The sequence below is a fragment of the Plenodomus lingam genome (assembly GCF_022343315.1).
Source record: "Plenodomus lingam strain CAN1 chromosome Unknown contig_13, whole genome shotgun sequence".
Taxonomy (NCBI): Eukaryota; Fungi; Ascomycota; class Dothideomycetes; order Pleosporales; family Leptosphaeriaceae; genus Plenodomus; species Plenodomus lingam.
The window spans coordinates 592747-620741 of record NW_027093931.1 but is presented as its reverse complement, the minus strand read 5'-3'; the positions used below and the strand labels follow the sequence as shown (position 1 = coordinate 620741).

At 52.8% G+C, this 27995-nt stretch overlaps 10 protein-coding genes across 10 annotated transcripts; 7 read left to right on the top strand and 3 right to left on the bottom strand.

The window, feature by feature from the left end:
- The first annotated feature begins 59 nt into the window (after nt 1-59).
- On the top strand, nt 60-2444 carry GCD11 (eukaryotic translation initiation factor 2 subunit gamma). The gene is made up of 5 exons (XM_003833599.2): nt 60-363; nt 416-1383; nt 1434-1630; nt 1681-1850; nt 1907-2444. The coding sequence occupies exons 1-5, from the start codon at nt 227-229 to the stop codon at nt 1935-1937; spliced, it is 1503 nt and encodes a 500-aa protein (XP_003833647.1). The 5' UTR covers nt 60-226; the 3' UTR covers nt 1938-2444.
- Nucleotides 2445-5007, top strand: IAQ61_001772 (uncharacterized protein). The gene is made up of 2 exons (XM_003833598.2): nt 2445-3656; nt 3745-5007. The coding sequence occupies exons 1-2, from the start codon at nt 2742-2744 to the stop codon at nt 4147-4149; spliced, it is 1320 nt and encodes a 439-aa protein (XP_003833646.2). The 5' UTR covers nt 2445-2741; the 3' UTR covers nt 4150-5007.
- A 362-nt stretch (nt 5008-5369) lies between these two features.
- Nucleotides 5370-7095, bottom strand: MT2 (Sphingolipid C9-methyltransferase 2; the record flags this gene model as incomplete). The annotated part of the gene is made up of 4 exons (XM_003833597.2): nt 5370-5549; nt 5600-6351; nt 6408-6894; nt 6994-7095. 4 exons carry the CDS (start codon nt 7093-7095, stop codon nt 5370-5372), a joined length of 1521 nt encoding a protein of 506 aa, XP_003833645.2.
- A 663-nt stretch (nt 7096-7758) lies between these two features.
- On the bottom strand, nt 7759-8775 carry IAQ61_001770 (uncharacterized protein; the record flags this gene model as incomplete). Its single annotated transcript, XM_066095254.1, has 3 exons — nt 7759-8191; nt 8431-8679; nt 8771-8775. The coding sequence occupies 3 exons, from the start codon at nt 8773-8775 to the stop codon at nt 7759-7761; spliced, it is 687 nt and encodes a 228-aa protein (XP_065954738.1).
- Nucleotides 8776-9069: 294 nt separating this feature from the next.
- IAQ61_001769 (uncharacterized protein) lies at nt 9070-9354 on the top strand (the record flags this gene model as incomplete). The annotated part of the gene is made up of 1 exon (XM_066095253.1): nt 9070-9354. One exon carries the CDS (start codon nt 9070-9072, stop codon nt 9352-9354), a length of 285 nt encoding a protein of 94 aa, XP_065954737.1.
- Nucleotides 9355-9441: 87 nt separating this feature from the next.
- Nucleotides 9442-12344, top strand: IAQ61_001768 (uncharacterized protein; the record flags this gene model as incomplete). Its single annotated transcript, XM_003833595.1, has 3 exons — nt 9442-9913; nt 9976-11526; nt 11578-12344. The coding sequence occupies 3 exons, from the start codon at nt 9442-9444 to the stop codon at nt 12342-12344; spliced, it is 2790 nt and encodes a 929-aa protein (XP_003833643.1).
- Nucleotides 12345-13085: 741 nt separating this feature from the next.
- On the top strand, nt 13086-18563 carry IAQ61_001767 (uncharacterized protein; the record flags this gene model as incomplete). The annotated part of the gene is made up of 8 exons (XM_066095252.1): nt 13086-13130; nt 13193-13213; nt 13292-13318; nt 13377-13754; nt 13808-16310; nt 16381-18107; nt 18155-18274; nt 18327-18563. The coding sequence occupies 8 exons, from the start codon at nt 13086-13088 to the stop codon at nt 18561-18563; spliced, it is 5058 nt and encodes a 1685-aa protein (XP_065954736.1).
- A 1703-nt stretch (nt 18564-20266) lies between these two features.
- IAQ61_001766 (uncharacterized protein) lies at nt 20267-24716 on the top strand (the record flags this gene model as incomplete). The annotated part of the gene is made up of 9 exons (XM_003833593.2): nt 20267-20417; nt 20496-20788; nt 20997-21541; nt 21607-21863; nt 21920-21964; nt 22084-22103; nt 22158-23039; nt 23267-24559; nt 24612-24716. The coding sequence occupies 9 exons, from the start codon at nt 20267-20269 to the stop codon at nt 24714-24716; spliced, it is 3591 nt and encodes a 1196-aa protein (XP_003833641.2).
- Nucleotides 24717-25355: 639 nt separating this feature from the next.
- Nucleotides 25356-26609, bottom strand: IAQ61_001765 (uncharacterized protein; the record flags this gene model as incomplete). The annotated part of the gene is made up of 1 exon (XM_003833592.2): nt 25356-26609. The coding sequence occupies one exon, from the start codon at nt 26607-26609 to the stop codon at nt 25356-25358; it is 1254 nt and encodes a 417-aa protein (XP_003833640.2).
- An 89-nt stretch (nt 26610-26698) lies between these two features.
- Nucleotides 26699-27779, top strand: IAQ61_001764 (uncharacterized protein; the record flags this gene model as incomplete). Its single annotated transcript, XM_003833591.2, has 4 exons — nt 26699-26874; nt 26952-27165; nt 27223-27598; nt 27647-27779. Coding segments are annotated over 3 exons (654 nt in total), but the record flags the coding sequence as incomplete, so codon positions are not given.
- Between the last annotated feature and the right edge of the window lie 216 nt (nt 27780-27995).

Below are 27995 nucleotides of genomic sequence, written 5' to 3'. Positions count from 1 at the left end.
GGGGCAGGCTTGGCATTCGCCCCCTCCACCCACGAACTTTGTTGGACGCAGGCGGGCTGCCCAGTTTGAGTCACTTTGTATTTTGTGGGATTCGAGGACTCGAGCACGAACCCCGACGCCCGACTTGCGACACCCACAATCACTTCCACATCTCACGCCCGACTCCTCTACGTTGCTCTGAATCTCCGGCCAGCAGCACTCGCCGAATTTGCGCAAGTCGCCCACCATGGAGTCCGAGTCCGACCACGAGCACCGCGATGACGAGAGCCTGTCTGAGCAGGACGAGATTGAAGAGACGAAGCCAAAGCCGGCGCTGAAGAAGGGCCGCGATGTCCTCCCTCCTGTCGAGCGCCCAGAGCTGCCGTATGTCGCCCCTCCTCCTCATGCCCGCACTGTCGTAGCTAATGTGCACAAGCGAACAACCAGATCCGAGCACAATCGACTTCTCCACGCTGAACCCATTGTCTCCCGAAATCATCTCCCGCCAAGCCACCATCAACATTGGTACCATTGGCCACGTCGCCCACGGGAAGAGTACCGTGGTCAAGGCCATTTCGGGTGTGCAGACGGTCCGTTTCAAGAACGAGCTGGAGAGAAACATCACCATCAAGTTGGGTTATGCGAACGCGAAGATCTACCAATGTGACAATCCAGAGTGCCCGCGCCCTACTTGTTACCGGTCCTATAAGAGTGAGAAGGAAGTTGATCCACCTTGCGAGCGCGACGGATGTGGTGGCAAATACAGGCTGAAGCGTCATGTTTCCTTCGTCGACTGCCCTGGTCACGATATTCTCATGAGCACAATGTTGTCAGGTGCTGCCGTCATGGATGCTGCCCTGCTCCTCATCGCCGGAAACGAATCCTGCCCGCAGCCGCAGACCAGCGAGCATCTTGCGGCCATTGAAATCATGAAGCTCAATCACATCATCATCCTCCAGAACAAGGTTGATTTGATGCGGGAAGACAGCGCGGCAGCGCACTACGAGTCGATTCTCAAGTTCATTCGAGGAACAGTGGCTGACGGCTCTCCCATCATTCCCATTTCTGCCCAACTCAAGTTCAACATTGATGCTATCAATGAGCACCTGATCAGCCAAATCCCTGTTCCAGTGCGAGACTTCTCCGCAAAGCCGCACATGATTGTGATTCGTTCCTTCGACGTCAACAAGCCCGGTGCGGAAATTGACGAGTTGAAGGGCGGTGTTGCTGGAGGCAGTATTCTGACTGGTGTGCTCAAGTTGGGTGACGAAATCGAGATCAGGCCAGGTATCGTGTCGAAAGACAGCGCTGGAAAGATCCAGTGCAAGCCCATCTTCTCAAGAGTAGTGTCTCTGTTCGCTGAGCACAACGACCTGAAATTTGCAGTTCCTGGAGGGCTCATTGGTAATTACATATCCGCTCAAGCACCATCAGCTGTTGCTAACATTCAATAGGTGTTGGTACGCGTGTGGACCCTACACTATGCCGTGCGGATCGTCTTGTCGGCTTCGTTCTTGGTCTAAAGGGACATTTGCCCAATATTTACACTGAACTTGAGGTCAACTACTTCCTCCTCCGAAGACTACTGGGAGTAAAGACTGCCGATGGCAAGCAGGCCAAGGTCGCCAAGCTTGCTAAGAACGAAGTTCTGGTATGTAGCTCAACATGAGGTGGCATTCACATCAAGCTTACATCCATTAGATGGTCAACATTGGGTCGACGGCCACAGGCGCAAAGGTCATCGCTGTCAAGGCCGATGCTGCTCGACTATCGCTCACCTCGCCCGCATGTACCGAGATCGGCGAAAAGGTAGCTTTGTCTCGTCGTATCGAGAAGCACTGGCGCCTTATCGGTTGGGCCAATATTGTAGCGTAAGTATCGTGAAACCCTTGTACTTCTATAGCAGACATGCTAACGCTCATGCCAGAGGTAACATTCTCGAGCCAATTGTTGATTGAAACCTTCATTTTGGCCTGAAATGAGACGATATGAGACGAGCAGAGATTTACGGAGGTACTGCAAGTCTAGGATCGCACCAACGAGAAAGATGGACGGGCCTTTTTTTGTGCATCAAGGTTTGAAGCATTTCTGGTTGGAGTTCCTGGCGATGCGGAGGAGCCGGAGGCTAGAGACGCCTCCAAGGGTGTGTGCCTGATGGCTGGTCAAAAAGTCAGCATAGAGAAGCCTGGTGAGGTTGTCGTTTCTCGAATTATGTAGCATGGCCAGTGATGACCGCCAGAACGAAAATCGGCCTGTAAAGCACATGTGTACAGTCCTTCTTGGAGCGTGTTGAATGTGCATGTGCATGTGCGGGCGGGTGTCTGGGAAGTGGAAGGATGATCGGCCGCAGCCGCAGAATGAGGCGATTTTCACATGAAAGCCCAATGCGGACATGTAGGATTGTGTACTCCGTCGCTCGATGGGTATGGGCACGTCAGGCTACATTAGCATGCATATCGCGCTGAGCTCCCCTCTTCTCTTCATCGCCCGGTTGCAATCCAAACAAGTTGCTCTCTCAGGTGCCTCCACAGTGTCCTCCACAGTGTCCTCCACAGTTTCCCTCCAGTTCCTGCTCGTTGTGCTCACATGGGCAACAGATTGCGAAGGCTGCGTGCTTCTGATTTGCTTCGTATAAATTAGAGCCAAGCCAGTTTCCCTCAACCACGTGCACTCTCCATGTGTGGAGTCTGACGTTGGCTTTCCATTCCACAAAGGCTCATAGGAGGGGACCCTGCCCGGAAAGGAATTCGCGACGGCGCATCATGGCAGAGGACGCTTCTTCGCACCCGGCTCAACCACCACCACCACCACCCCACATGTACCGCCCCATCCCGCGGCGCCCATTCAACTCCGCTGCGCGTAACGACTCGGCAGACTCGCCCTCACACGCCTATACTCAAGCCACGCCGCCAGACACGTACGAGCCCGAGCCGAAGCCCGAGCCCAGCCGTTCCTCCGACTTCCTTGCACAGCTCAATGCGCGTCTACTGCGGACGTATGATGCACGCAATGCCGACTCAGATGACCAGGACGGCGATGAGAAGCCGCCTCAGCGCAACAAGAGCTTCCTGAACATGACGAGCAGCACCCTTTTTGGCATCTACGACGATGAAGACATGGGCCATGGCACGGTGGGCGACAGCAGTGTGGCGGACACACCCTGGGGCACGGGTGCAGAGACGCCGGGACATGCGGCCATGGGATTGCACGCCTGGGAGACTGGCATGGGGAGTTTGGATGGGCAAGGGGGTAACAGCATCAAGAGTCGTGCCCGAGACCCTGTGAACAGCAACAAGGACACCCGCAAGAAGCACGCGCTGAAACACACGCGTCAAGGGCCTTGGAAATACGCGGTCATAACGACCAAACTGGCGGCACTCTACCTCTTTGGTGCCACATATGGTCTCATTGTCTCCCAGTTGCACGAGACGAGGCCACTGGCGGCGGTGCATGTCGAGGGAGTGGATCGTAGAAGTCGCTTCTACCTACCGAGCTGGGGGCTTTTTGGTCTGGTCCTAGGGAGCCTTCTGCCCTATGTCGACCTCTTCTGGGATTCACGGCGGCCAGAAAGCGACAGAAAAGGCAAAGAGGCTGACAAGCATGAGTCTCCCATCAGCGAGCAAGTCAACGATGTGGTAAGGAGTGTGGCTGCATTTGTCGGTATCGCATTTGCCATTGTAAGTCTTTGTACCTTCTATTCTTGCATCCTATTTCCCTTTGACCTTCTCTACGCCCAGTGAGAAGAGCATCACTGATACATGGTAGCGCCGCCTTCCCTGGCAGTCCACCCTCCAACTCACGCTTACCCTTGCGCTTGTCAATCCCGCGCTATGGTACATCCTCGACCGTTCCAAACCAGGACTGTCCTTCTCACTAATTGTCACATCTGTCCTCACCTCCTTCATCTTCCTCTCCAACCCAAACGCATTACCCTCGCCTCCATTGCCATCATCAACAAACATCACGCAATTACCCCCGAGTCAAAGCGGCCATGCCAGTGGAAGTCCCACATCGACATCTCCACCAGGCGAACTGTTCGCAGGCGTCGTCAGCTATGAAAATCTGGCCGTCGTGACTTGGGTGGGCAGTGTGCTCTTTTGCAGTTGCGTCTGCTTTGGGAATATCGGGCGCCGCTTGGGTGTCTTGGAGGGTTCCAGTGTGCAAAGATAGATGACTTTCTTTCTTCTTCTGGAATACATGCTCATCCACTACATCATGCTCCTTTGCGCACCCACCCACCCATCTCTTTTGAAGCATTCTTGTCAGCTCGGTCTCATTGCTCCTGGACAACTGAACACTGGACCCATCTCCAGAACAACAATAAACTACATTATACCCCCAAAAATAGCGCTACATCTCCCAATCAAGCACATGAAAAAAAATCGTGGAAAACTCAAACTCCAATCCAGCCACACAGTCCACCGTATCTCTATTTGATGCCCTAGAAATACCAGCACAATACCCAGCGGTCGTCACATGTTGCTTCGTCTCCAACCACTTTGCACGCTACATCCATACCACTATAGTAGTAGACCCATGTCACAGGTATCACCCGTATTCCGAGAGCTCTGATTGGTTGATTCTTGCATACATGTATGTGGGCGTGGACTGGGGGAGTGGAGCTCAGGGCGCTTATTGTAACATGTACTACGGGTGCGTGAAGTTCAGGGAGGGGAGCGCTCTAGCGCCGTCCGAAAAATGAGATGTTAGCAACTGCTCAAACACCAAACAATGCCTCGCCCACGCCGTCTTGAGAAAGTTAAGGCTCTAAAAAAATTGTCAAGATGTTGTCCTATACTGTAGGATTTATTCTGCCAAAGAACTCTTCTAAAAGACCAGTATAGGAGTGTTGGTATCGCTCAAGTTTGGCCATCCCACCATCACTGATTTCTCGTTTTTCGGCCGACGCTAGAGGGGAGGGACTTGTCGAATGTTGAATGTGGGGGAGGGGATTCGGAATCGGTTCTTATGTGGGCCGAGTGGATGGCTATGGTTGGGGTTTGTGACAGGGATGAGTAAAGGGAAATGGACTATGGACTATGGACGTTGTAAAGGGGTACACACACACACAGTGGAGAGAGTTCGATTCGTCATGTCTGACTTGCTGACGCGTCGGTGTTGTGTATTGTTTAATTCTTGATGTCGTATGTCATGTTCAAGCTTGCCCAGTCTCCATCAGGGCAAATAATTACCCTGGTCTACATACTTCGCTCCCTACCAGTCTTGTGGACAGGGGACGTGATTGATCCTTCTCGATGAGCATGTCGATAACATAACAACATACAACCATAAATAACGTTGAAACTCGTTCTTTAAACGTCTTACTTACAAACTACTTCGACATGAATTTACGCCATGGGGGGCCGGCAATGCGATTATGGTCGTGGTTTTCACTCCTTCTTCGCGAGCCTGGCCTTGCTAGCGGCAAGAGCACCCGCAAGACTGAACTGAGTCTTGACTCCCTCAATACGGTGAACAGCGTTGAGGTTCTTGACGCAGGTGATTTGGAAGCAAGTTGCAGTTCCCTGGCGGGACGCAATCGTAGAGTAGGCAAGGAAGTATTCCCAGATCTAATCCATGTTAACAAGGCCCACGTACATGTCTACAAAGCAGATCTTACCCTGTACCAGCGAGCGCCATACTTGGCAACAACCTTGTCCTTGTTGGCGAGCCAATTACGGTACCATCGCCAAAGTGTAGCAGAGTAGTGCACGCCAATAGTGTCCACCATCTTGACCTCAAATCCAGCGGCCTCAAGGGTGTCCACGACGAAACCCAGGGGAGTAGACGCATCGGCACCGGGGAAGATGTACTTGTTCATGAATAGACCCCATGTGAAGTCCTCGAATTGCCAGTCCTTGCGGAGACCAGCGATTTGGAGGAAGAAAGTGCCATCATCGTCGAGCATAGAATTGACCTGGCGGAAGAAGGAACCCAAATGACGAACACCAACGTGCTCAGCCATCTCCAGACAGGTAATCTTGTTGTATCCACCCGAGGGTAGAGGAATATCGCGGTAGTCCATGCACAAAATCTTCGACTGGTCTTCTGGGATGCCAGACTTCCTCAGCCCATTGTTACCCCAAGCAGTCTGGTTGCGACCAAGTGTGACACCAGTGACGTGTGCGCCATAGTTCACCGAAGCAAACTTGGTAAGTGTTCCCCATCCACAACCGATATCGAGCATCTTTTCGCCTTCCTGCAGTCCAATCTTCTCACAGACAATGGCCATCTTGTTGTCCTGTAATTGCTCGAGTGTCTCTTCCTTGTTGATGTCGGAAATGATACCTGATGTGTAGATCATGCGCGGGCCGAGAAACCATCCGTAAAAGTCGTCTCCACGGTCGTAGTGGTCGCGTACTTGTTCCTCGTCTAGGTTGTAGTCAGAATACTATTGTCGCATAACTACACGACAGGCTACAACGTACCTTGAGATCTTGAGTGAACAATCATTTCAGGAATAAAGCCAAAGAGGAAGTGCTTGATCAGGCCTAGGGTGAATCGCGGCTTAGACCAGTCGTGGCGCCATTCAAGAATGTCAAGCATGTCGCCATTGAGCTCTACCTCGCCATCGAAGTACTTTTCTTGAAATGTCTCGATGGGAATTTGCTTCCTGCCATAGTATGCATCACGGTCCTCGGCGTTCTTGAACTTGAGGTAATGCTCAATGGGACGACCCGGGAGTTTCGCCTTTTCGTTCTTGCGGGGGGCGAATTCAGATGTGAGCCACCAAAACGGGCCCAGGATGGGCAGGAACAAGACAATAGTCAGGAAAATCCATGTCTTGAAGCCGAAGCCCCAGCTCCAGGTAAGGTAGCCGGGCACACCGAGAAGTAGTGAGATGAGGGCAACGTTGTTGAACGATTCGCGACCAGAGCCTTCAGCGGGCAATGGGGCGTTGGCAATGGTGGGATACTACCAGGAAACAAGTATCAGCGTGGGTGCTAAGAGCATTGGAGCTCAATGGCTAGTGGGGTGAATGATAGATGGCTGTGTACTCGACAATTGACTTACCGAAGTGGTCTTGACGCCGCAGTCGAAGGCGGGGTTGGTGGGCGAGGGCGCCGGGGGCGTCTCAACCCACTCGAAATTCTCCTCAGAGGTATTGCTGCTCATCTTGCGCACCGCTGGAGGATTTTTGCAAGAGCAGGAACGCAAAAGATGTTGAGTTTTGGACAACACGCGCCAAGGAGGGACGGTGAATCTAGATTAAGCGAGCACCTAGGCCAGGGGAGCTGGAAACCTTGCAACTCGTGAGTCGTGGGTACTTTACCGGTACGATGCAGCTCCAGCAGCAAGGTGAGGACTATTGTGCCACGCACTAATGTTTCATGACCAGCGTACAACTGCACGATCCTATGTAGTGCACATGAACGATGAAAATATGCATCTGGTCTGCCAATTGCCCGAGCATCTCACAACATTGACAGTTTGATCAGAGGAGATATGTGCACAGGAGAGAGGGCTGGGGGCTTATAGTATAGCTATGTAGTTACCACCGACCCGTAATGGCCCGATTGTTTAAGAGGTCTACCAAGTACAAGATCCCTCGTAGATGCGCCTCACGGTGGTACATTTATGTAAGAGTAATGGTTCGCACGGCCATCAAGCTGTGGCCTACGAATTCTTCACCACGAGCAATAACTTCCGAGGTTATGGAAAGTCTTCAGGGCCGACATACTGGAAACATTGATGTTGATTACTATATGAGTACGCACTTTGATCCAGCTCATGCTTGGCATGAGGAGAGCAAATTTGACTTGGGATGTACGCGCGGCATTATTTCTGAGAGTCTGACGAAGTGGCGAGCAGTTTTGTCTTGATGAAGCTCACCTGATCACTGCTTACTCCGACGAATCCCAAGTAATTCTCCACAGACGTGTACTTGTCCTTCACATGTGCATGTATACCAGACACGACGTCCGGCGGACACACTGCGAATCGCTCTGATAGCCCGATAGAGGCAATCTCTTTTAGCCTTTCCTCTTTCTCAGGAGCAAGTTCGGATTCCGATAATCGATAGTCGTCGTCGATGATCTCGTCGCCAACTCCAAGCAGAAACAAGACCAGCATGACTACCAGTCCGGTCCGATCTTTGCCCTGGGTGCAATGAATCAGAACAGGCCAATTCCGTTCGTCCGATAGCACGTCGAAGACCTGTCTGACCTCGCCGGTACAGACATCTAAAGAGCTTTGCGCCAGACCGATGAGGCTAAAGACGTTGACATGGTCAGCCGTGTAACGCGAGAAAGTAGATATCGTCAGACTCCTCTATGATGATCCTGCAAAACCTTTGTCAAGATATCGACACCACCGGAGTGATCTCAGAACTAGAACTTACTGCATTCAAGTTAGCATGATGTTGCCAGATGAACGGGTGCATGGTGTGGCTCGGTTACCCCCATTGCTTCCATGCGAGGTGAAAGGATCTTGATGGCGTCCTTGCGATACCCCAGCATCATCAGGCCAATCAGCTTAAAGAATTCCAACCACGATAGCTGCGAAAGAAGCATCCGTGAAAATGCCGAGCCATTGAAGTTGATGTTGTGATAGATGATGCCTGGAATCTCCAAGGGCTCGGTGAGGGCGTCGTTGGTTTTAGGAAGCACTGCGGAAGCCTTGATCCTTAGGTTGCGCTTCTGAGCCTGCTCGATATGCTCGGTTCTGCTCAAATCAGTCTCCCTATCTGTGATCGACGAGCTTGCACTGACTTGGTCCGCAGGTCAATTATACTCTTGACGCCATAGTCGTTGATCAGTCGTTGCCTCTCTTCGGACGAAGCCTCGTCTACGCCATTTAGCGGATGCTCGATAAGACAACGAGCTACGCACCAGGCCTGGCACTCCTGTATAGCAAGCCACAATTCAGGCGTCTGTCGAACGATTAGTAGAAGTAGAATGTGCGGTGGGCTCACGAACGTAGCTCCTGTTGCATTGTTGACGAATTTGCCAACATCACGAAAGTTGACTATGCTCTTCAAGGGTTCGCACACGTTAGCCATTCGAGATAGCGACAGAGAAGTAGCACGCGGACTGATGCACAGGGCGAAAATCTTGGATTGAACAAATAACAGCCCGCTGACGTAGGTTCATGGTAGACAGTGGTGCAACATTTCAAGACAAACCTAGCCCCATCTACCACAGCTCACTAATTGGCCAGCATCAATCTTCCAATGTCAGATACCTACATCAACATGCCACCAGGAGGGGGTCACTGATCTTCATACTATTGCACGCTAGCATGCCTTTACTGTATTACGATACTATTTCCACAATTCAAGTCTTCTGTTTCGATGGCTGGGATGTGTTGGTCCCTTGGGAGGCACACGGTGGAAGCAGGGCAGGGCTGGGCTGGGGGATCTGCGCCGGACTATAGACTATTCCCAGAACAGCATAGCGGCTGCGACACACATTGACTAAATAGGAAAGGCTACAGCCTACGGAGATGCTCCGCGCAACAGCCATGACATCACCGCACTCCCATCGTCATCAGCCATGTCTGCGGGCAGCGGCACACAAAGACAACTTCGGCTTGCGCGCGCTTGCTCTTACTCATCGTCGCCTCTACATCGCTTTCTCCGGTGCTGCCCCCCTGTGTGATCAGATCAGCAACAACTTGGACGCGCAACAACCATCTCGTGTTTGCAGCACACTGGCATTGTCAATCCGCGACATGGCGACCACGGCCGTCACGCAGCGTGGACCTCGTGGACCCCCCTTGACCAACACGGAAGAGGCGGCTCCACCCAGATCCTCGACTGACGCGGGCATGCGCTGCCCCGACCCGTCAGCGCACCAGGCAAAGAGCAGCGCATTGCAGAACCAGGCGTCGGCTGCTGCGCTGTACAGCACCAGCCCGGCCAGGACAGCCGATGCGCGCGCCGCGGCTACCCTGACCAACCCACTGGGGGCCGACGGCAAGCTCTCGTCTGCAAGTGAGTACTGCAACTCCTGGCCGATGCCTGTCGCAATCTGACCAGGCTGACCAAAACCGCAGGTGCCGCCACGAGTCTCAAGTACGCCAAAGCCCATGATCTCCCCAGTTTCCCCTCGGTCGGCATCGATACCAAGTCCTCTGCCAGCGCCGCCGCTCTTCTCGCCAACCAGAACAAGAAAAGTCCCGAGTGGTGGAAGCCCGAGCAATCTGCGGCAGCAGGCAAGGCTGCGCTGCTGGCGAATGACTACAAGATGGCGCCCTTGTGGCAACCCGAAGCCAGCGCTGCAGGCTCCCAAGCTGCTATGCTCGCACACAGGGACGGCCCCAAGTTGAAGCTGTGGGCTCCCCAGGCCAGCACCGAGGGCAATTCGGCTGCCACCATTGCCATGCGCCAGCAAGCTCCAAGCAAGGCGGTCGACTACGGCTACACAGATCAGGGCAGGAAGAATGCCTTTACGGCTGCCACTGGAGCTCATTCTGCCTCTAGTCGCAAACGTGCAACATCGAATCCACCTCCTGCGCCACTCTACCCAGACTCTATGAATTCCGCCAGGAACGCCTTGAGTGCGGCAATGATTGCCCATAGTCCCTCTATGAGCGCTAAGCAACACGAAGACCCCAAAAGCTCAGATCTTGGTGCCCTGGAAGCAGCCCGGATTCAGCATGCCAAGAGCATCTCACGAGACATGTACACCAGCGCTCCGCCTGTGGCTCTCGAGGTTGACGAGAAGAAACACAATGACGCTTTGCATGCGTCAGCCATTTCCATGGCCAAGAAAATCTACGAGGTGCAGCAGCAACAGCTAGATGGAGCGGCAGGACACTCGGTCGCTCGCACCGGGGCTACTGCCGCACATGGCCAGAAACCGCCTTCCGGCGAGGCTGATATCAAGCAACAAGCTATGCGCTACATTGGGATCCAAGAAGCAGCACAAAGACTTGCACAGGAAAGACTGGCTAAGATTGGGTACGACGAACATGCTGCTTACCGCAGCCACTATGGTTACAATCAGCCTAGTCGTTCAAAATTCTCCATACGCCGTGGACGGAACCGTGCGTACAGTGCTTCAGAGGCAGTCCCTGGTGATCACTCTGATTCTGACGAAGATGACTTCCGCTCTAGACGAATTCGCTCGCAGATGGAGCAGTTGAACAAAGAATTGGCTGACGTTGATGCAAAAAAACGCGATGCGGATCGCAAGTCGTTACTGGCGGCAGCACAGCGCAAGGTCCAAGCCCAGATGCAGGGTATGGATAAGAAGATTTATGACGAGACTGGTAAAATGTCTCCGGGGATGGTCGATGATTGGGATAACAAGGCAAAGAAGCGAGCGATGGCCAACTCAGAAGCTCGAATGGAGAACCACGGTAAAGTTCATATCGGAAATGGCAAGTGGATGGACCAGAGTGAGATCGATGCCATTGCACAGGCCAGAATCCAGCCTACGCTAGATGAAATCACAGAGAAGACAGAGCAGCGTATCGCAGCAGAAGAAAAGCGCCGAGCGGAAGAAGAAGAGAGAAGACTCGATCTGGCCGAGAAGAAGCGTCGTGAGCGGATTGAGAAAGAACGTGCTGCAGAATCGAAGGCCGAAGAGAAGCAACTCAAAGGTAGATGACATCCTGCACCCATCTCTTTTGACAAATCCTAACTATGCATAGAGGATGAGAAGCGCGCTGCCAAGGCCCGTGCCGTGGAGGCAAGGTTAGCAGCAAGACAAGAGAAAGAGCAGGAGAAATCGAGAAAGTCTGCAGAGGACCCGTTAACTGGAGCTGATACGCAGACTTCGAAGGAAATTCCGGCCGTCACTCCTATGACGGTGGCCGTCCATACATCCCCGTATGACAACGACCACCTACAGCAGCACCAATCTTCAAAGGAAGCTGTAGGTGATGATTCTTCATCGCCAACTTCACCGCAAGGGCCTTCCAAAGGTTTCAAGTCATTGCTCACTAAATTGAAGCGGCGCTCGAAGCCGGCCTCTGGGCTAGAGATGGACGAAGAGGCCAAGGAGAAAGAGCCGGGCTTCATCGGCGGTGCCGCTCTTCTTTCGTCCACCTCAGAGCCACAGTCGCACTCTGAAGATAATCCCAGCCATTCCCGACATGAGGCGGAGGACGTTAGCCGTCCTACGGACCTCGGCGATGTCGAGCCTAAGCCTGACTACGTTCCTCATGTTAACCGTCCATACTCTGAAGTGTCCTCAATGTCAAATTACAGTGAGTATGGCGTCAGTTCACCAAGGGGGCGAGCAGGAGAACGTATCGTGAGTGATGGGACCGTCAAGTCCAGTGGAACGGATTTTGAAGAAGCTCGGGACCATTTCGACACCGACTTGGCACCGCCACCTTCTTTCACCAGCGATGCTGACAAGGCTCGCAAGGGTAGTCCGAATCGTGACTCGAAGTTCCACGAGGTGGGCTTGTAAGCCCAGTGCTTGCTAGATTGTGGATCAAGCCTATGGTCTACGAGAGATGAACAGACTTTTGGGGTCATCTTGCTAGACCCCATTTCTTGTATCTGAAGAGCTGCAGTAATGTGTAGTCGTAAAGTAATCTCTCTGTGATGGATGTTTGAGTTCTCCGTTCTTCTTTCGTGCACATGACAGTAACAGGACTTTCTATAGAGTTTGGTACCTAATGCGAAGTGTTACGAGACGAACCCCAAGACATAACGATACAACTTGACAAGCTGCATTCGTTGAATGACAACAACAACAAGCCTCTCAAACTTGACAATCTGCGACTACTACCTCGCCTGCCTGAAGGTAAAGGTAAGACAGACGAGAGCTCAGTTCAGTGTTCAGTGCTCACCAAGCTGAAGACTGAGGTGAGGCAAACCACATATCTCTAGCTGTTCTTTCTGATTGGCAGATGGGGTCTACGTCAAGCGTGCCGTCACCGCTAACTGTATTTGGCTGCCAGCCAAGACCAGGCAGCACGGACAGGGCGGTTGAGCGTACTGTGGAAACAACACGAGCTCCTTTCTCGAAAAGCATCTCCAATCCGTCGACCCACGCACCAACCACACCCGCCACTCTCTCATTTCCTATTGCGCGCCTCTGGAGTTGTGCATGTGTCCATTCACGCCTTGACTCCCCCCCGATTACCTCCCATACTTGAGCGCCTTCGTACCCCAGTGGTGAGCTCGGAGCTCGTCCGTCGCAAACATGGCCCAGCGCCAGGTGCCATTGCATGTCACCCAGCCGACACTGGTACGTACTCTGGACCCTCTGGCGCATATATCTGGACGATGTACTGATTATTGGTGCTTTAGCTCACAAATCTGAATATCCTCGTACGTTGAAAAGTCCGAGCCCAGCGCCGACCATCCTCATGGTGCGGCGGCACAGCGGCGATCGCTAACACAGAACAGCCAGCGTCAATATCATGGCAAAACTGCGTAAGCCATCTAAATTCTTGCGTGTCTATTGTACCAGGTGCGCTGACCGCCATCTTAGACGCTCGAATCGGACAAGTATGTCTGCGTGCGCCAGGTTAACAACGAAGCAAATGCCCCGGCCGAGACCGTCATTATCGATCTGAAGAACACCAACAACATTATTCGGAGGCCGATTCGCGCGGACAGCGCCATTATGCATCTAACGGAGCCCATCATCGCGCTCAAGGCACAAGGCCGGACACTTCAGCTCTTCAACCTTGAGACCAAGGAGCGCCTCCAGACGTACAGCCATCAGGAAGATATTCAGTTCTGGCGCTGGATCAGCCAAACCACGCTTGCGCTTGTTAGCACAAAGGCTGTCTATCATTGGGACGTGCTGGATTCGAAGAATGCGGTTGCGCCTCGCAAGATCTTCGAACGCCAGGAGCAGCTAGAGGTACCGTTCATCACACGACAAGCATCAGGGCTCCTACTGACACATGCCTCTAGAATAACCAAATAATCAACTACGTCACTAACGACGACGAGAGCTGGTCTTGTTTGGTTGGCATCACATCGAACCCAGCTGGAGGCATTCGAGGCAACATGCAGCTCTTCTCCAAGGCTCGCAACGTTAGTCAACCGCTTGAAGGTCACGCTGCCACCTTTGGCACCATTCGACTCGATGGCGCAACTACCGATACCAAACTCTTTGCATTCGCTGTGAAGTCTTCCTCAGGTGAAGCCAAAATCAACATTGTCGAAGTTGATCACAACGCCGCGAATCCAGCTTTCCCGAAGCGCCTAATCCCAATCCACTGGCCTGCCGAGGGCACCGGTGACTTCCCGCTTGGTATCCACATTGCCCACAAATATGGTATTCTGATTGTCGTTACCAAGTTCGGCTTTATCCATCTGCACGACCTCGAGACTGGTACCGCCTTATTCCTTAACAGGATTTCCGAGGAGACCGTCTTCACCACTGCGCGTGATGATGAAGGTACGGGTGTTGTAGTCATTAACAAGAGGGGTCAGGTTCTACATACAACCATCAGGGAGGATACCCTGATTCCGTACATTATGGAAAACCCAGCCTGTGCTGAAATTGCGTACAAGCTTGCTTCCAAAGGCGGACTTCCGGGTGCAGATCAGCTTTATTCGCAACGATTTGAGATGCTCATGAGCCAGGGCAATTTCGCTGAGGCAGCCAAGGTCGCCGCTAATTCTCCTAGAGGATTTCTACGCACAATGAACACAATCAACCGTCTTCGTCAAGTACCAAGCCAGCCTGGCCAGATCACTACATTACTGCAATACTTTGGGCAACTGTTAGACAAGGGTGGATTGAACAGGGAGGAAACACTGGAGCTCGCTCGACCTGTCTTCGTTCAAGGCCGTAAGCACCTCATTGAGAAGTGGCAAAAGGAGGGAAAACTTCACTGCTCTGAAGAGCTGGGAGATCTAGCCAAGCCTCATGACCTCAACCTTGCCCTGGCTATCTACAAGGAAGCCAATGTTCCCCAGAAGGTTGTCGCATCACTTGCCGAGCTAGGTCATTACGATCTTATCCTCCAATGTTGCAATGGCGTCGGATACACTCCAGATTACAATGTTCTTCTTCAACATGTTCTACGCATCAACGGCGACAAGGGCGCAGAGTTTGCTTCTCAGCTTGCGAAGAATGAAGGAGGACCGTTGATCAGCATTGATCGTGTTGTTGACATTTTTCAGTCCCAAGGCATGATCCAGCAAGCAACGGCATTCCTACTCGATGTTCTTTCGAATGATCTTCCAGAGGAGGGTCATCTCCAGACAAAGTTGCTCGAGATGAATCTGCTCAATGCTCCCCAGGTCGCAGATGCTATACTGGGCAACGAAATGTTTCATCACTATGACAAGGCTCGCATCGCTCAGCTTTGTGAGAATGCCGGTCTACTCACACGTGCGTTGGAGCACAACGATGACCCTGCTGCTATCAAGCGTATCATTGTTCAAGCCGATAAACTCCCCGAAGATTGGCTAATCAACTACTTTGGTCAACTCACCGTTGAGTTATCACTGGAATGCTTGGATGCCATGTTGACTGCCAACATCCGCCAAAATCTGCAAGCCGTCATCCGAATTGCCCAAAAGTACTCAGATCTGCTTGGCGCCACCAATATCATTGAACTATTGGAGAAACACCGGACGGCGGAAGGACTCTACTTCTTCCTTGGATCTATTGTCAATGTTAGCGAGGACAAGGACGTCCACTTCAAGTACATCGAGGCTGCCACCGCGATGGGCCAATTGAATGAAGTTGAGCGCATCTGTCGCGAAAGCAACTATCTGGACCCAGAGAAGACGAAGAACTTCCTCAAAGAAGCCAACCTGACTGAACAGTTGCCGCTCATCATCATCTGTGATCGCTTCAACTTCATTCATGATCTTGTTCTTCACCTCTACAAGAAGCAACAATTCAAATCCATTGAGGTATACGTGCAGCGCGTAAACCCAGCGAGGACCCCGGCAGTCATCGGGGGCCTCCTCGATGTAGATTGCGACGAGAGCATCATCAAGGGGCTTCTGGCGTCAGTGACGCCATCATCCATCCCGATTGACGGACTTGTTTCCGAAGTCGAGTCTCGTAACCGCTTGAAGCTGCTGCTTCCCTTCCTGGAACAGACACTGGCAACTGGAAACCAGCAACAAGCTGTGTACAACGCGCTTGCCAAGATCTACATTGACAGTAACAATAATCCGGAGAAGTTCCTCGCCGAGAACGATCAATACGATACCCTTACTGTCGGAAAGTACTGCGAGAAGCGTGATCCAAATCTCGCCCTGTTGGCTTACAGCAAAGGTCAGAATGACCTCGAGCTCATCAACATCACCAATGAAAACGCCATGTTCAAGGCACAAGCGCGTTACCTCTTGGAGCGGGCGGACAGCGAGGTCTGGGACTTTGTGTTGTCCCCTAATAACATGCATCGTCGCTCTCTAGTCGACCAAGTGACATCCACAGCTGTACCTTGTAAGTATAACCCCTGGTTCACGTGGATTGTTGCTTTCCAATGCCGCGCATACTGACTGGATCACCAAAGCTTCTACGGATCCTGACAAGGTTTCTGTTGCTGTCAAGGCTTTCATCACGAGTGACATGCCGGCGGAGTTGATTGAGCTTCTCGAGAAGATTATTCTGGAGCCTACTGCCTTTAGTGATAATCCATCGCTGCAGAACCTACTCATGCTTACTGCTGCTAAGTCGGATCGCGGCCGAATGATGCACTACATCTCCGCTCTTGACCAATACACTCCGGAGGATATAGCCCAGCAGTGTATCGAGGTCGGTATGTACGAGGAGGCATTTGAAATCTACAAGAAGCATTCACAGCATGTTGAGGCTGTCAACGTCCTCATTGAACACATTGTTAGTATTGACAGGGCGCAAGAGTATGCTGAAGGCATCGACACCCCTCCTGTCTGGAGCAGAGTGGCTAAAGCGCAATTGGATGGTCTGCGCGTGACGGACTCCATCGAATCTTACATCCGTGCTGGCGATCCTTCGAACTTTTTGGAAGTCATTGAAATCGCAACACACGCTGGCAAGGACGAAGATCTGATCAAGTTCCTTCGAATGGCCCGCAAGACCCTGCGCGAAGTTCCAATTGACACAGCGTTAGCATTCTGCTTTGCGCGTACCAACCAGCTTTCAGAACTTGAAGACTTCTTGCAGGGTATCAACGTTGCTGACGTCGAGGCTTCTGGTGACAAGGCATACGAGGAAGGATATCATGAGGCTGCCAAGATCTTCTACACCAGCATCTCCAACTGGGCTAAGCTTGCCACCACTCTAGTCCATTTGGAGGAATACCAGGCTGCTGTTGAGTGTGCCAGGAAGGCCTCAAACGTCAAAGTTTGGCGTCAAGTCAATGAAGCTTGTGTTGCAAAGAAGGAGTTCCGTCTCGCACAGATCTGTGGACTGAACCTCATTGTTCATGCCGAAGAACTTGCTGATCTCATCAAACAATACGAGCGTAATGGCTACTTTGATGAGCTCATCAGCCTGCTCGAAGCTGGCCTGGGGCTGGAGAGAGCTCACATGGGTATTTTCACCGCGCTCGGCGAAGCTCTTGCCAAATATCACCCAGAGCGTGTCATGGAGCATTTGCGGCTCTTTTGGTCGAGAACCAACATACCTCGGGCCATACGTGCGTGCGAGGAAGCCCACTTATGGAGAGAGCTTGTCTTCCTGTACGTTCACTACGACGAGTTTGATAACGCTGCACTTGCCATGATGGAGCGCGCAGCGGACGCCTGGGAACACCAAGCATTCAAGGACACAATTACCAAGGCCACCAATGTGGAAATCTACTATCGCGCACTGGGATTCTATCTCGAAGAGCAGCCTACACTCTTGACGGATCTCTTGCAAGCACTCACGCCCAGGATCGATGTCAATCGGGTTGTTCGCATGTTCGCCAAGTCGGACAACATTCCCCTCATCAAGCCATTCCTTCTGAGCGTTCAGTCACAGAATAAGCGCGAGGTTAACAATGCCCTGAACGACCTCTTGATTGAAGAGGAGGACTATAAGACGCTCCGGGATTCGGTCAACAGCTACGATAATTATGATCCCGTCGATTTGGCGCAGCGTCTGGAAAAGCATGATTTGGTATTCTTCCGCCAGATTGCGGCCGACATCTACCGCAAGAACAAGCGATGGGAGAAATCAATTGCCCTCTCCAAGCAGGACAAACTGTTCAAAGATGCGATTGAGACGTCTGCTATGTCTGCCAAGTCGGAGGTGGTTGAGGATTTGTTCCGCTATGTAAGTAGAGTTGTGAGTTTTCATCTACGCTGCTAATCATGATCCAGTTTGTGGATATTGGCAGCCGCGAGTGTTACGTCGGTATGCTGTATGCCTGTTACGATCTCATTCGCCCAGATCTTGTTCTCGAGATATCATGGCGTCACGGTCTCCATGACTTCACGATGGTGAGTTTGATCTAGCTTGGCAGCCGTCGTTGTATTCGCTAACTGGCTCCAGCCATACATGATCAACATGCTTTGCCAGCAGACGGCAGCGATTGAGCAGCTGAAGAAGGACAACGAGGAACGCAAGTCTCGCGAAGTGACTCAGCAAAAGAAGGAGGAGGAGACACCGATTCTGGGATCTCGCCTGATGCTCACGCAAGGTCCTATAGCCTCGGCCCCGTCACCCGGACCGTATGGGCAGGCCAATGGCATCGCACCCCAGCCAACTGGTGGTTTCCGAGGCTTCTAGAGTACATGTCTGGATACGATGATGGATCTCACGCTTGCTTTAGGGATGAAGGAGGATTGACCAAGGGTTTAATTCTGTCTAGCTATGGATGTCAGGGTGGAGGCAGACAAACGGGCAGCCTAGTTCTTGGTACTGTGAAGGCGTTCGTAGTGGATTTTCAGGGTTGGATGTTGATGCACGAAACGTCTCTCCACCAGTGTATTGTAGTAATTGATCATCAAACGGTGCGTTTTATGTCTATTCGGTGATTCGGGGTGATGATGTGCCACCAGTGGGCAGCTGGGCAGTGCTTCGAAGCCGGGACCGCAGTTGGGCCAAGTCTCTTCAGCCATTTGAAGGGCAAGAGGGCCAGGTCAGCAAGTACAAGTTGATAGATGTGTGGACACTTGCTTATCCGGGGCTATTCACAGGAAGCACGAGGGGGGGGGGGGGGGGTGCGATGCGGTTCGGGACTCTCGGGGCCCTCTGTGCATGTACCTGGGTATATGCCTGTCTAGGTAGTGGGGGAATCCGGGGATGAGAGCATCCAGTCCTCACGTTTCACGGGTCACGGGGGGGGTGGGGACACAGACAAATAGAAGCACACCTATTCATGGGAGAGGGCAGGCACAGTCGGGTTGCCGGGTGCTTTTCGCAATCCATGCAGGTACACGCCATGGCAGGAGGAGAAAGACGGGGAAATAGGTAGACAGGATAGTGGTGAAGAGGCGGAGCGGCGTGGTGGTGGGAGGGTGAGTACTGTTTAGCTCGGCTTGAGGGGGGGGGGGGGAGCGGTGGACCGAAGGAAAGCGCGACAAAGTTCAAAGTTCCGGCGCGGCGAGTTGAGGTACGCTGGGTGGGGGGGGGGTGTGTGTGGATGATGGTGCGAAACAGGTTTCAAAGACGGAAAAGCAAATGTTGGATGTTGGAGGTTGGTGGAGGTGGGAGAGGTTGGGTGTTTGAGTGTGAGGATGGGGGAGGTGGGGGTTTGGTGCTGCATGTGGTGATGGTGGGGTGGGAATTCTAGTCGAGAGGGAAGGGAGTCAGAGAGAGAAGAGTCAGAGTCAGAGACAGAGAGCGACAGGACAGAGAGGCATGGCGATGACAGTTGGTTCCCATTTCCATCATGTCCACAGGGCAGAAGAGATTCTTATTCAATGGGATGAACTGTGTCTTTGTGATGGCCTCCCATTTGCTTCACAACGGCCCAGGGATATCCCCCCCCCCCGCCCCGGTTGTGTCGCAGCGTTCGTCCACTTCGGCCTCGAATCGCATACAATATTTTGCAGCCCGTGCTTGCTTTTCCGCCGACGGGCCCTTGCCCGATCTTGCCCTGCTTCGCCTTGGAAGCTGCTAGTTGGGCCCCCCGGTACGTTAGAGAGCTGTTTTGGGATTAAGCCTATCGCTGCTCTTTCACAACAACCAGTCAGCTAAAGTCTCGACTAGAGTCTGCCAACATCTGGGCCTGTCGACTAAGAAACGACAGACTGTATCGAGAGAGCGAGAGAGCAGGAGAGAGAGCCGATCGTCGGTGCATTCACGTAGCTTCCGTCCGCCGTCCATTACTCACAGCTCTCTGCTCATCACATATCTACCTAACTTTCTTTTCCCCCTCTTCCTTCTTCATCTCCTTCTCCTTCTCCCTGCCCGCCTCTTATCTCCCCATCCTGCAATTCCCTCTTCCTGTACACATTCAGCCAGCGGTCAGCCAGCGGCCCGCCAGCATGTCGACGCTTGCATCTGACCAGAATGCCTCGTCGGCCATTGACGACAACGAGTTTGATGAGGAGCATGGCGAGCACCACCCCCACCGTAACTCGGTCCACCACCAGCTGCGAGCTAGCAGCTCCATCATGCAGCTGAAGAAACTGTTGGGTAGGTTGCTTTTTGCCTTGCTTTTGCCCATGGGCATATAGGAAGCCCATTCAAGGTGCTGACCGCTGCTGCACATAGTGGCCAACCGTGGAGAGATTCCCATCCGCATTTTCCGCACAGCCCACGAGCTGTCGCTCCACACCGTTGCCGTATACAGCCATGAGGATCGCCTGAGCATGCACCGCCAAAAGGCTGACGAAGCCTACGAGATTGGCACCCGCGGGCAGTACACCCCCGTGGGAGCCTATCTTGCGGGCGACGAGATCATCAAGATTGCCGTCGAGCACAATGTCAACATGATCCATCCAGGGTATGGCTTCCTCTCAGAGAATGCCGAATTTGCACGGAATGTAGAGAAGGCAGGCCTCATTGTGAGTCGCACCCTTTTTGCTTCAACACACCCTCGAATCCGAGCGAACGCCAGCGTGGAGGGGCTGCGCGAGCGTGCAAAGAGAAGCTGTGAGCTAGGGCGGGGCAGCTCGATCGCTCACTAAACAGGGGTTTACCGCAGCCCCAACAATGTCAGGCCATGGGGCGCGGTGGGTGAACAGGACTACAGAAGCTGACCGTCTACGCTAGTTCGTCGGCCCCTCCCCAGATACCATTGATGCGCTCGGCGACAAGGTTTCTGCGCGCAAACTGGCCATCAAGTGCAATGTTCCCGTGGTGCCTGGAACTCCAGGCCCCGTGGAGAAGTTTGAAGATGTCAAGGCGTTTACCGACGAGTTTGGTTTCCCCATCATCATCAAGGCCGCTTTCGGTGGTGGTGGCCGTGGAATGCGTGTAGTCCGTGAGCAGGCCTCCCTCAAGGACGCGTTCGAGCGCGCAACATCGGAAGCAAAGTCGGCCTTTGGCAACGGAACGGTCTTTGTCGAGCGCTTCTTGGACAAGCCCAAGCACATTGAAGTCCAGCTCCTCGGAGACAATCTTGGCAATGTAGTCCACTTGTACGAGCGTGACTGCAGTGTCCAGCGCCGTCACCAAAAGGTCGTCGAAATCGCGCCAGCCAAGGACCTCCCCGTCGAGACTCGTGATGCTATCCTAGCCGATGCCGTCCGTCTTGCACAGTCGGTCAAGTACCGCAATGCAGGCACGGCGGAATTTTTGGTCGATCAACAGAACAGGTTCGTATGGCTCTTTTTCTTTTTCGTACATGTGCCCCAGACTGTGACTAAGATGGGTTGTATAGGTACTACTTTATTGAGATCAACCCTCGTATCCAAGTCGAGCACACCATCACCGAGGAGGTGACTGGTATCGACATTGTCGCCGCTCAGATCCAGATCGCCGCAGGCGCGTCCCTTGAACAACTTGGCCTTAGCCAAGACCACATCTCTACTCGTGGTTTTGCCTTCCAGTGCCGCATTACGACGGAAGATCCTGCCCAAAACTTTGCTCCTGACACTGGCAAGATTGAAGTCTACCGCTCTGCTGGTGGCAACGGAGGTAATTGGCTCCTGTTTAACACCTTGATCTAAAATTGTGCTGACGATTCCTTCAAGTCAGGCTCGATGGTGGTAGCTCATTTGCAGGCGCAGTCATCACACGTGAGTACTTTTTCTGCCATCAATATTCCGTGCTCCTATCACACAGTGGCGGAGAAGATGCCAAGCAGAATATCAGAGCCTCGTTACGTTTTGAGTAGCAATACGCTGACATACTTTAGCACACTACGACTCCATGCTGGTATGCCCAACCCTCGTTAGAACTGTATCCGTATTAGACACTTACAATTTCTAGGTCAAATGCTCATGCCGAGGCTCAACATACGAAATTGTTCGCCGAAAAATGCTGCGTGCTCTTGTCGAGTTCCGTATTCGTGGCGTCAAGACCAACATTCCCTTCTTGATCAAGCTTCTTACACATCCTACTTTTGTCGACGGCCAGTGCTGGACTACCTTCATTGATGATACCCCGGCTCTTTTCGATCTCATTGGCTCCCAGAACCGTGCCCAGAAACTACTTGCCTATCTTGGTGACCTTGCTGTCAACGGCAGTCAGATCAAGGGCCAAGTTGGCGAGCCCAAGTTCAAGGGTATCATTCCCATCCCAGCCATCCACGATGTCAATGGTAACAAGGTCGACACCTCGGTACCCTGCACAAAAGGATGGCGCAACATTCTTCTCAAGGAGGGTCCTGAAGGCTTTGCCAAGGCAATTCGTGCAAACAAGGGATGTTTGATCATGGACACTACTTGGCGTGATGCCCACCAGTCTCTGCTTGCGACACGTGTACGCACAGTTGACTTGCTAAACATCGCCAAAGAGACAAGTCATGCATTCTCCAATGCCTGGGCTCTCGAGTGCTGGGGTGGCGCTACCTTTGATGTTGCTATGCGCTTCCTCTATGAAGATCCATGGGACCGTCTGCGCAAGATGAGGAAGCTTGTGCCCAACATTCCTTTCCAGATGCTGCTTCGTGGAGCCAATGGCGTTGCGTACTCCTCCCTTCCCGACAATGCCATCTTCCACTTCTGTGAGCAGGCCAAGAAGAATGGCGTTGACATCTTCCGAGTCTTTGACGCCTTGAACGATGTAGAGCAGCTGGAAGTCGGTATCAAGGCTGTTCTTAAGGCTGGAGGTGTTGTGGAGGGCACGGTCTGTTACTCGGGTGACATGTTGGTATGTACACTGCTCGTTTTGCTCTTCCCTCAACATGACTTGAACAAATGCTCGGGGCTACCCCAGGCTTCCTATCGAGCCACCACTGGCGTTTACGCCATCACTCACCGCTTCCTTCCAATTGGAACCTTTTGGATTTTGCTCATGTCCCTTTCTTTGTATCCAACGTTCACATGCTTGTTTTCTGGACTTTTATCTCGACCATTTGCTAATGAACCTCCTCACAGAGACCCAATGCCAAGTACAACTTGCAGTACTACGTCGAGCTCGTTGACAAGCTTGTCAAGATGAAGATCCACATACTTTCATTCAAGGACATGGCTGGTGTTCTTAAGCCTCGTGCTGCCCGACTGTTGATTGGCACTATTCGGGAAAAGTACCCTGATCTGCCCATCCATGTTCACACCCACGACTCCGCCGGAACTGGCGTGGCGTCCATGGTTGCTTGTGCGGAGGCTGGTGCCGATGCCGTTGATGCTGCTATTGACAGCATGTCTGGAATGACATCGCAACCTAGCGTAGGTGCTATCTTGGCCTCGCTTGAAGGTACCGACTTCGACGCTGGTCTTGATGTACGCATGATTCGCAGCCTCGACTCGTACTGGGCTCAGCTTCGCCTGCTCTATTCGCCATTCGAGGCTGGCCTTACTGGTCCCGATCCTGAGGTGTATGAGCACGAGATCCCTGGTGGTCAGCTCACCAATCTCATTTTCCAAGCTTCGCAGCAAGGACTTGGCGAACAGTGGGCTCAGACAAAGAAAGCGTATGAGCAAGCAAACGATTTACTCGGCGACATTGTCAAGGTCACGCCTACCTCGAAGGTTGTTGGAGATTTGGCACAATTCATGGTATCCAACAAGCTTTCCTACGATGACGTGTTGAGCAAGGCTGAGCAGCTCGACTTCCCCTCCTCGGTCCTGGAATTTTTCGAAGGTTTGATGGGTCAGCCACACGGTGGCTTCCCCGAACCCCTCCGAACTCAAGCTCTTCGTGGCCGAAGGAAGATGGACAAGCGTCCTGGTCTCTACCTCGAGCCCGTCGACATCGCCAAGGTCAAGGCGGATCTGAAGGCCAAATGGGGTGACGCTACCGAGTGTGATGTTGCGTCTCACATCATGTACCCCAAGGTCTTCGACGACTACAAGAAATGGACGAGCAAGTATGGTGATCTTTCCGTGCTACCGACACGTTACTTCTTGTCTCGTCCTGAGATTGGCGAGGAGTTCCATGTAGAGCTGGAGAAGGGCAAGGTGCTCATTCTCAAGTTGCTCGCAATCGGCCCGCTTTCCGAGCAGACTGGTCTGCGTGAGGTCTTCTATGAGATGAACGGTGAGACTCGTACAGTTACAGTTGAGGATCAGCACGCAGCCATCGAAAACGTGTCACGACCCAAGGCCGATCCTACCGACAGCAGCCAGGTTGGTTCGCCCATGTCGGGTGTTTTGGTTGAGGTTCGCGTCCATGATGGAAGCGAGGTCAAGAAGGGTGACCCCGTTGCCATTCTTAGCGCTATGAAAATGGTAGGTGCATTTGCATGTCTATGTACAGAATTGCTAGCTAACACTATCCCAGGAAATGGTCATTTCGGCCCCTCATTCCGGAAAGGTCAGCCATTTGTCAGTTCGCGAGGGCGACTCTGTCGACTCTGGAGATCTTGTCTGCAAGCTTGTCAAGTGAGGGTGTTTGAACACGCGATGCTTTATGTAAATCATCTTTCTCTAAGCAGATCATGGCACTCGCCGGCTCTCTTGTCCGTCGCTGCGGATCTCGTTCATGTAGAAATGGGCTGGCCAATTTGGTAAAGTTCAGTATATCAAATTCATGTCTATCGTGGAGACTGCGCGTACAGCAGTGGAACTTGTTGAGCTGCGGACCGAAACCAACAGAACTTGAGCCAATATTCAAAGGCTAATGTGTGGATTGCACATGAATACTGTGGACTCTTTGTACCTCCTTGCCTATCAGGCGGAAAACCTGCCAGGCGACTGTTTAGTGCCATCGTCAACCAAGACTTGGATTTCTCGTCACGGCATCATGTGAGCATGCTCATTGTGAAACGAGATGAGATGTGCTTGCTATATGTGAAATTTTGATTTGTGGACAGTAACTTGCACTCAGATGATCATGTATATCTTCAGGAAGGGGGGAACGCCCGTCGCCCCCGCTCGCCAATCCAGCGAGAAACGTCGTATGGTCCGAACCGACCTCGAGATTCCAGGCAAAACTCTGCTCATGGAACCTGTAACGCCAAACGCCGTACCATGCTTTTTTATTCTTGCCCGCTGCGACCAAGAGGCAGCGTGATTTCCACCCTTCTCATTGCAGGGATCCAAAATCCAACTTGCGTGCAACCTTGTCCGCCCTGCCATTTGCGGGCGTCTCGCCTCCTTTCCTCTTGAGATCCTCAGCCATGCGTTTCTCTCCACCCCCTTCTCTTGGCAAGTTTTCCTTTTTGGTGGGCCGAGGCATGCTCGTCCAGTATCTGTGTTCGAGCGCCTTTCTGGCCGTGAGTCGCTTTTGAGGATCCATGGTGAGCAAGCCGCGCAGGAGGTCGATGCCCTCGTCGCCGAGCAAGGGGAATTTCATTTTCCACCAGGCCAGTTTGGGGGCGGGCTTGGCGTTGTTGCCGGGCGGTACGTAGAGGGGAAGGGAGGAAACGCCTGGCCAGGTTTCCTCTGTGGGAGTGCCGAATGTCTCGGTGATGACGGCGAGTTGGCGGATATCCGTGTCGGATCCTAGGAACCAGCTTCGAATGGCCAGTTCAGCAATGACTACGCCGATACTCCACATGTCCACGGTGCCGCCATAGTGGCGGCAGCCATAGAATAATTCTGGGGGACGGTACATGCGCGTGATTGTCACCGCCGTCATCTTCTCGCCGGGATCTCCAAAGCTTCGAGCAAGACCGAAATCGGCAAGCTTGACGGTCCCGTCGGCAGCGATGAGAGCGTTGCTCCCCTTGATGTCGCGGTGTAGAACATGGTTCTCGTGGCAAAACCAGATGCCCTGACATAGCATATTGGCCCAGGCCTTGATGTCGGCGGGTCCATAGGTGATTTCGTGATTCTTCCATAGCTGTTCCAAATCGCCGCGCGGCAGGTATTCGAGGACGAGAGAGAGGTTCTGTTCCTTGCTCGAGAAGACGGCGTGCAGGCGGACAATGTTGGGGTGAGACAGCTCTGAGAGAAACTTGATCTCACGGATGGCGTCGAGAGCGATGCCGTCGGTGAACTCGGCGTTGAGCTTGATCATCTTGATGGCCACCAGGGCCGAGGGGTCGTGGCGGTAATGCGCTGCCGTGACAATGGCATAGGTACCTTCTCCCAGTTTGGCCCCGCTGACAAACTGCCTGCGCACCTCGTCGTTCATCTGCTCGGCCAGATCCTGCCCGCCATGGCTACTGGTGGTTGTGCCCGGCGAGCGCGTTGACATGGCCTTGCTCGAGGCGCCATGGTTGCTGCTGTTGCCGCCCAGGAGCGCCAGGCCACGTGCCTTGAGCGTCGGCGGCCCATTGCGCGAGCCTGGTGGATTTGGGCGCGGACTCAGCACGACTGGCGATGAAGCCATCATGTGAAGGAGTGGTGGTGGGGGGGAAAGTGGTGGCGGCGTCTGCTGTGTCGCGTACCTGCCGCGGGGCACGTGACATGTCTTTGACTAGGGCCATCTGGGCTGGGGTCACCAGCGTCACCAGGTCCGTGCTGCCTCACGATATTCTGCGGACAAGCCTCACCACCCACCCATTGATCCTGTCCTTCACCCACATCATGGCGTCCGCGACACGCAGCCCCCCAGGCACCACCACCACCGTGTCCAAGCCCGCCGTGCCCAACCGAACGTACGTCCCAATGTCTCCTTGCTCATGTACGAAGAGCTGTTCCATCTGTGTCTTGCACATGGGTTAATGCTCTACAGTCTCTATGTCCGTAATCTGCCTGACAAACTGGGCAAGGAAGACCTGAAACGCAATCTCTACATGCTCTTTGCGACCTATGGCGTAGTCATCGACATAGTGGCCCTCAAGACAATGAAGATGCGGGGCCAGGCGCATGTCGTCTTCCGTGATGTTGATTCGTCTACGCAGGCCATGCGTGCGCTGCAAGGCTTCACATTCTTTGGCAAAGAAATGGTGCGCCTGTCCTTCGTCCCCATCACCCTAATAGAACCACTCTGACCGATTCGACAGCAAATCGCCTATGCAAAGACCAAGTCGGACGCAATATCGAAGCTCGATGGAACCTACAAATTGCCCGAACCTGAGAAGACTGGAGAGGAGCCGGAAGACAGTGCGGGACAATCTGCTGGATTTGGCGCTGCTCCTGCCAAGGCTGTGCCCATCAATGCCTCGGACGCCACAAAGGGGCAGAAGAGGACACGGGACGAAGAGGAAGAAGGAGAGGAGGAAGATGCAGAGATGGAGATGGATGTTAGTGATTCGGACTCGGATTGAACTCTCAAGGCGCAGTGAGCGAGACGCCGAATTTATGATACCCACCCGCCACAGCACCAAGTTGGGCCATACTGGCCCGGCCTCTACGCGAGTCTGCTGCCGGAAGCCATGTGTATGCCAATGTTGTGAGCTGGCCATGATTGGTGCTGACTGAATACAGACTGCTACACTTCATAGGAATGCTACAACAAGTAACGTCATGACACCATATACCTGCAAGTTCATAAGTCGTAATTGCATATAAGCAACTTTGTTTCTTTTTTCATCCTTCTCCATGATGATGTGTGCCCTTTACATGCTTGAATTCTTAAATTTTGCCCACTGTACTATTGCCAACTCTGCAAAGCGCACGGTCATTCTGATAACTATTACACATTGCTGTATTACAGGAAATCTCTCAATTCAACATGTAGGTAGTATTGAAATTCTGGTGACACTACTACGAACAATATTCAAGATTTCACGATGGAGTACGATGATGTAGGGATTATAAAAAAAATCTATAAGAA

Coding starts and splice junctions, on each gene's coding strand:
- IAQ61_001772 (XM_003833598.2), top strand. CDS start 2,742: ATGGCAGAGGACGCTTCTTCGCACCCGGCTCAACCACCACCACCACCA. Junction 3,657..3,744: donor TCGGTATCGCATTTGCCATT/GTAAGTCTTTGT, acceptor GATACATGGTAG/CGCCGCCTTCCCTGGCAGTC.
- GCD11 (XM_003833599.2), top strand. CDS start 227: ATGGAGTCCGAGTCCGACCACGAGCACCGCGATGACGAGAGCCTGTCT. Junction 1,384..1,433: donor AGTTCCTGGAGGGCTCATTG/GTAATTACATAT, acceptor AACATTCAATAG/GTGTTGGTACGCGTGTGGAC. Junction 1,851..1,906: donor GGTTGGGCCAATATTGTAGC/GTAAGTATCGTG, acceptor CGCTCATGCCAG/AGGTAACATTCTCGAGCCAA.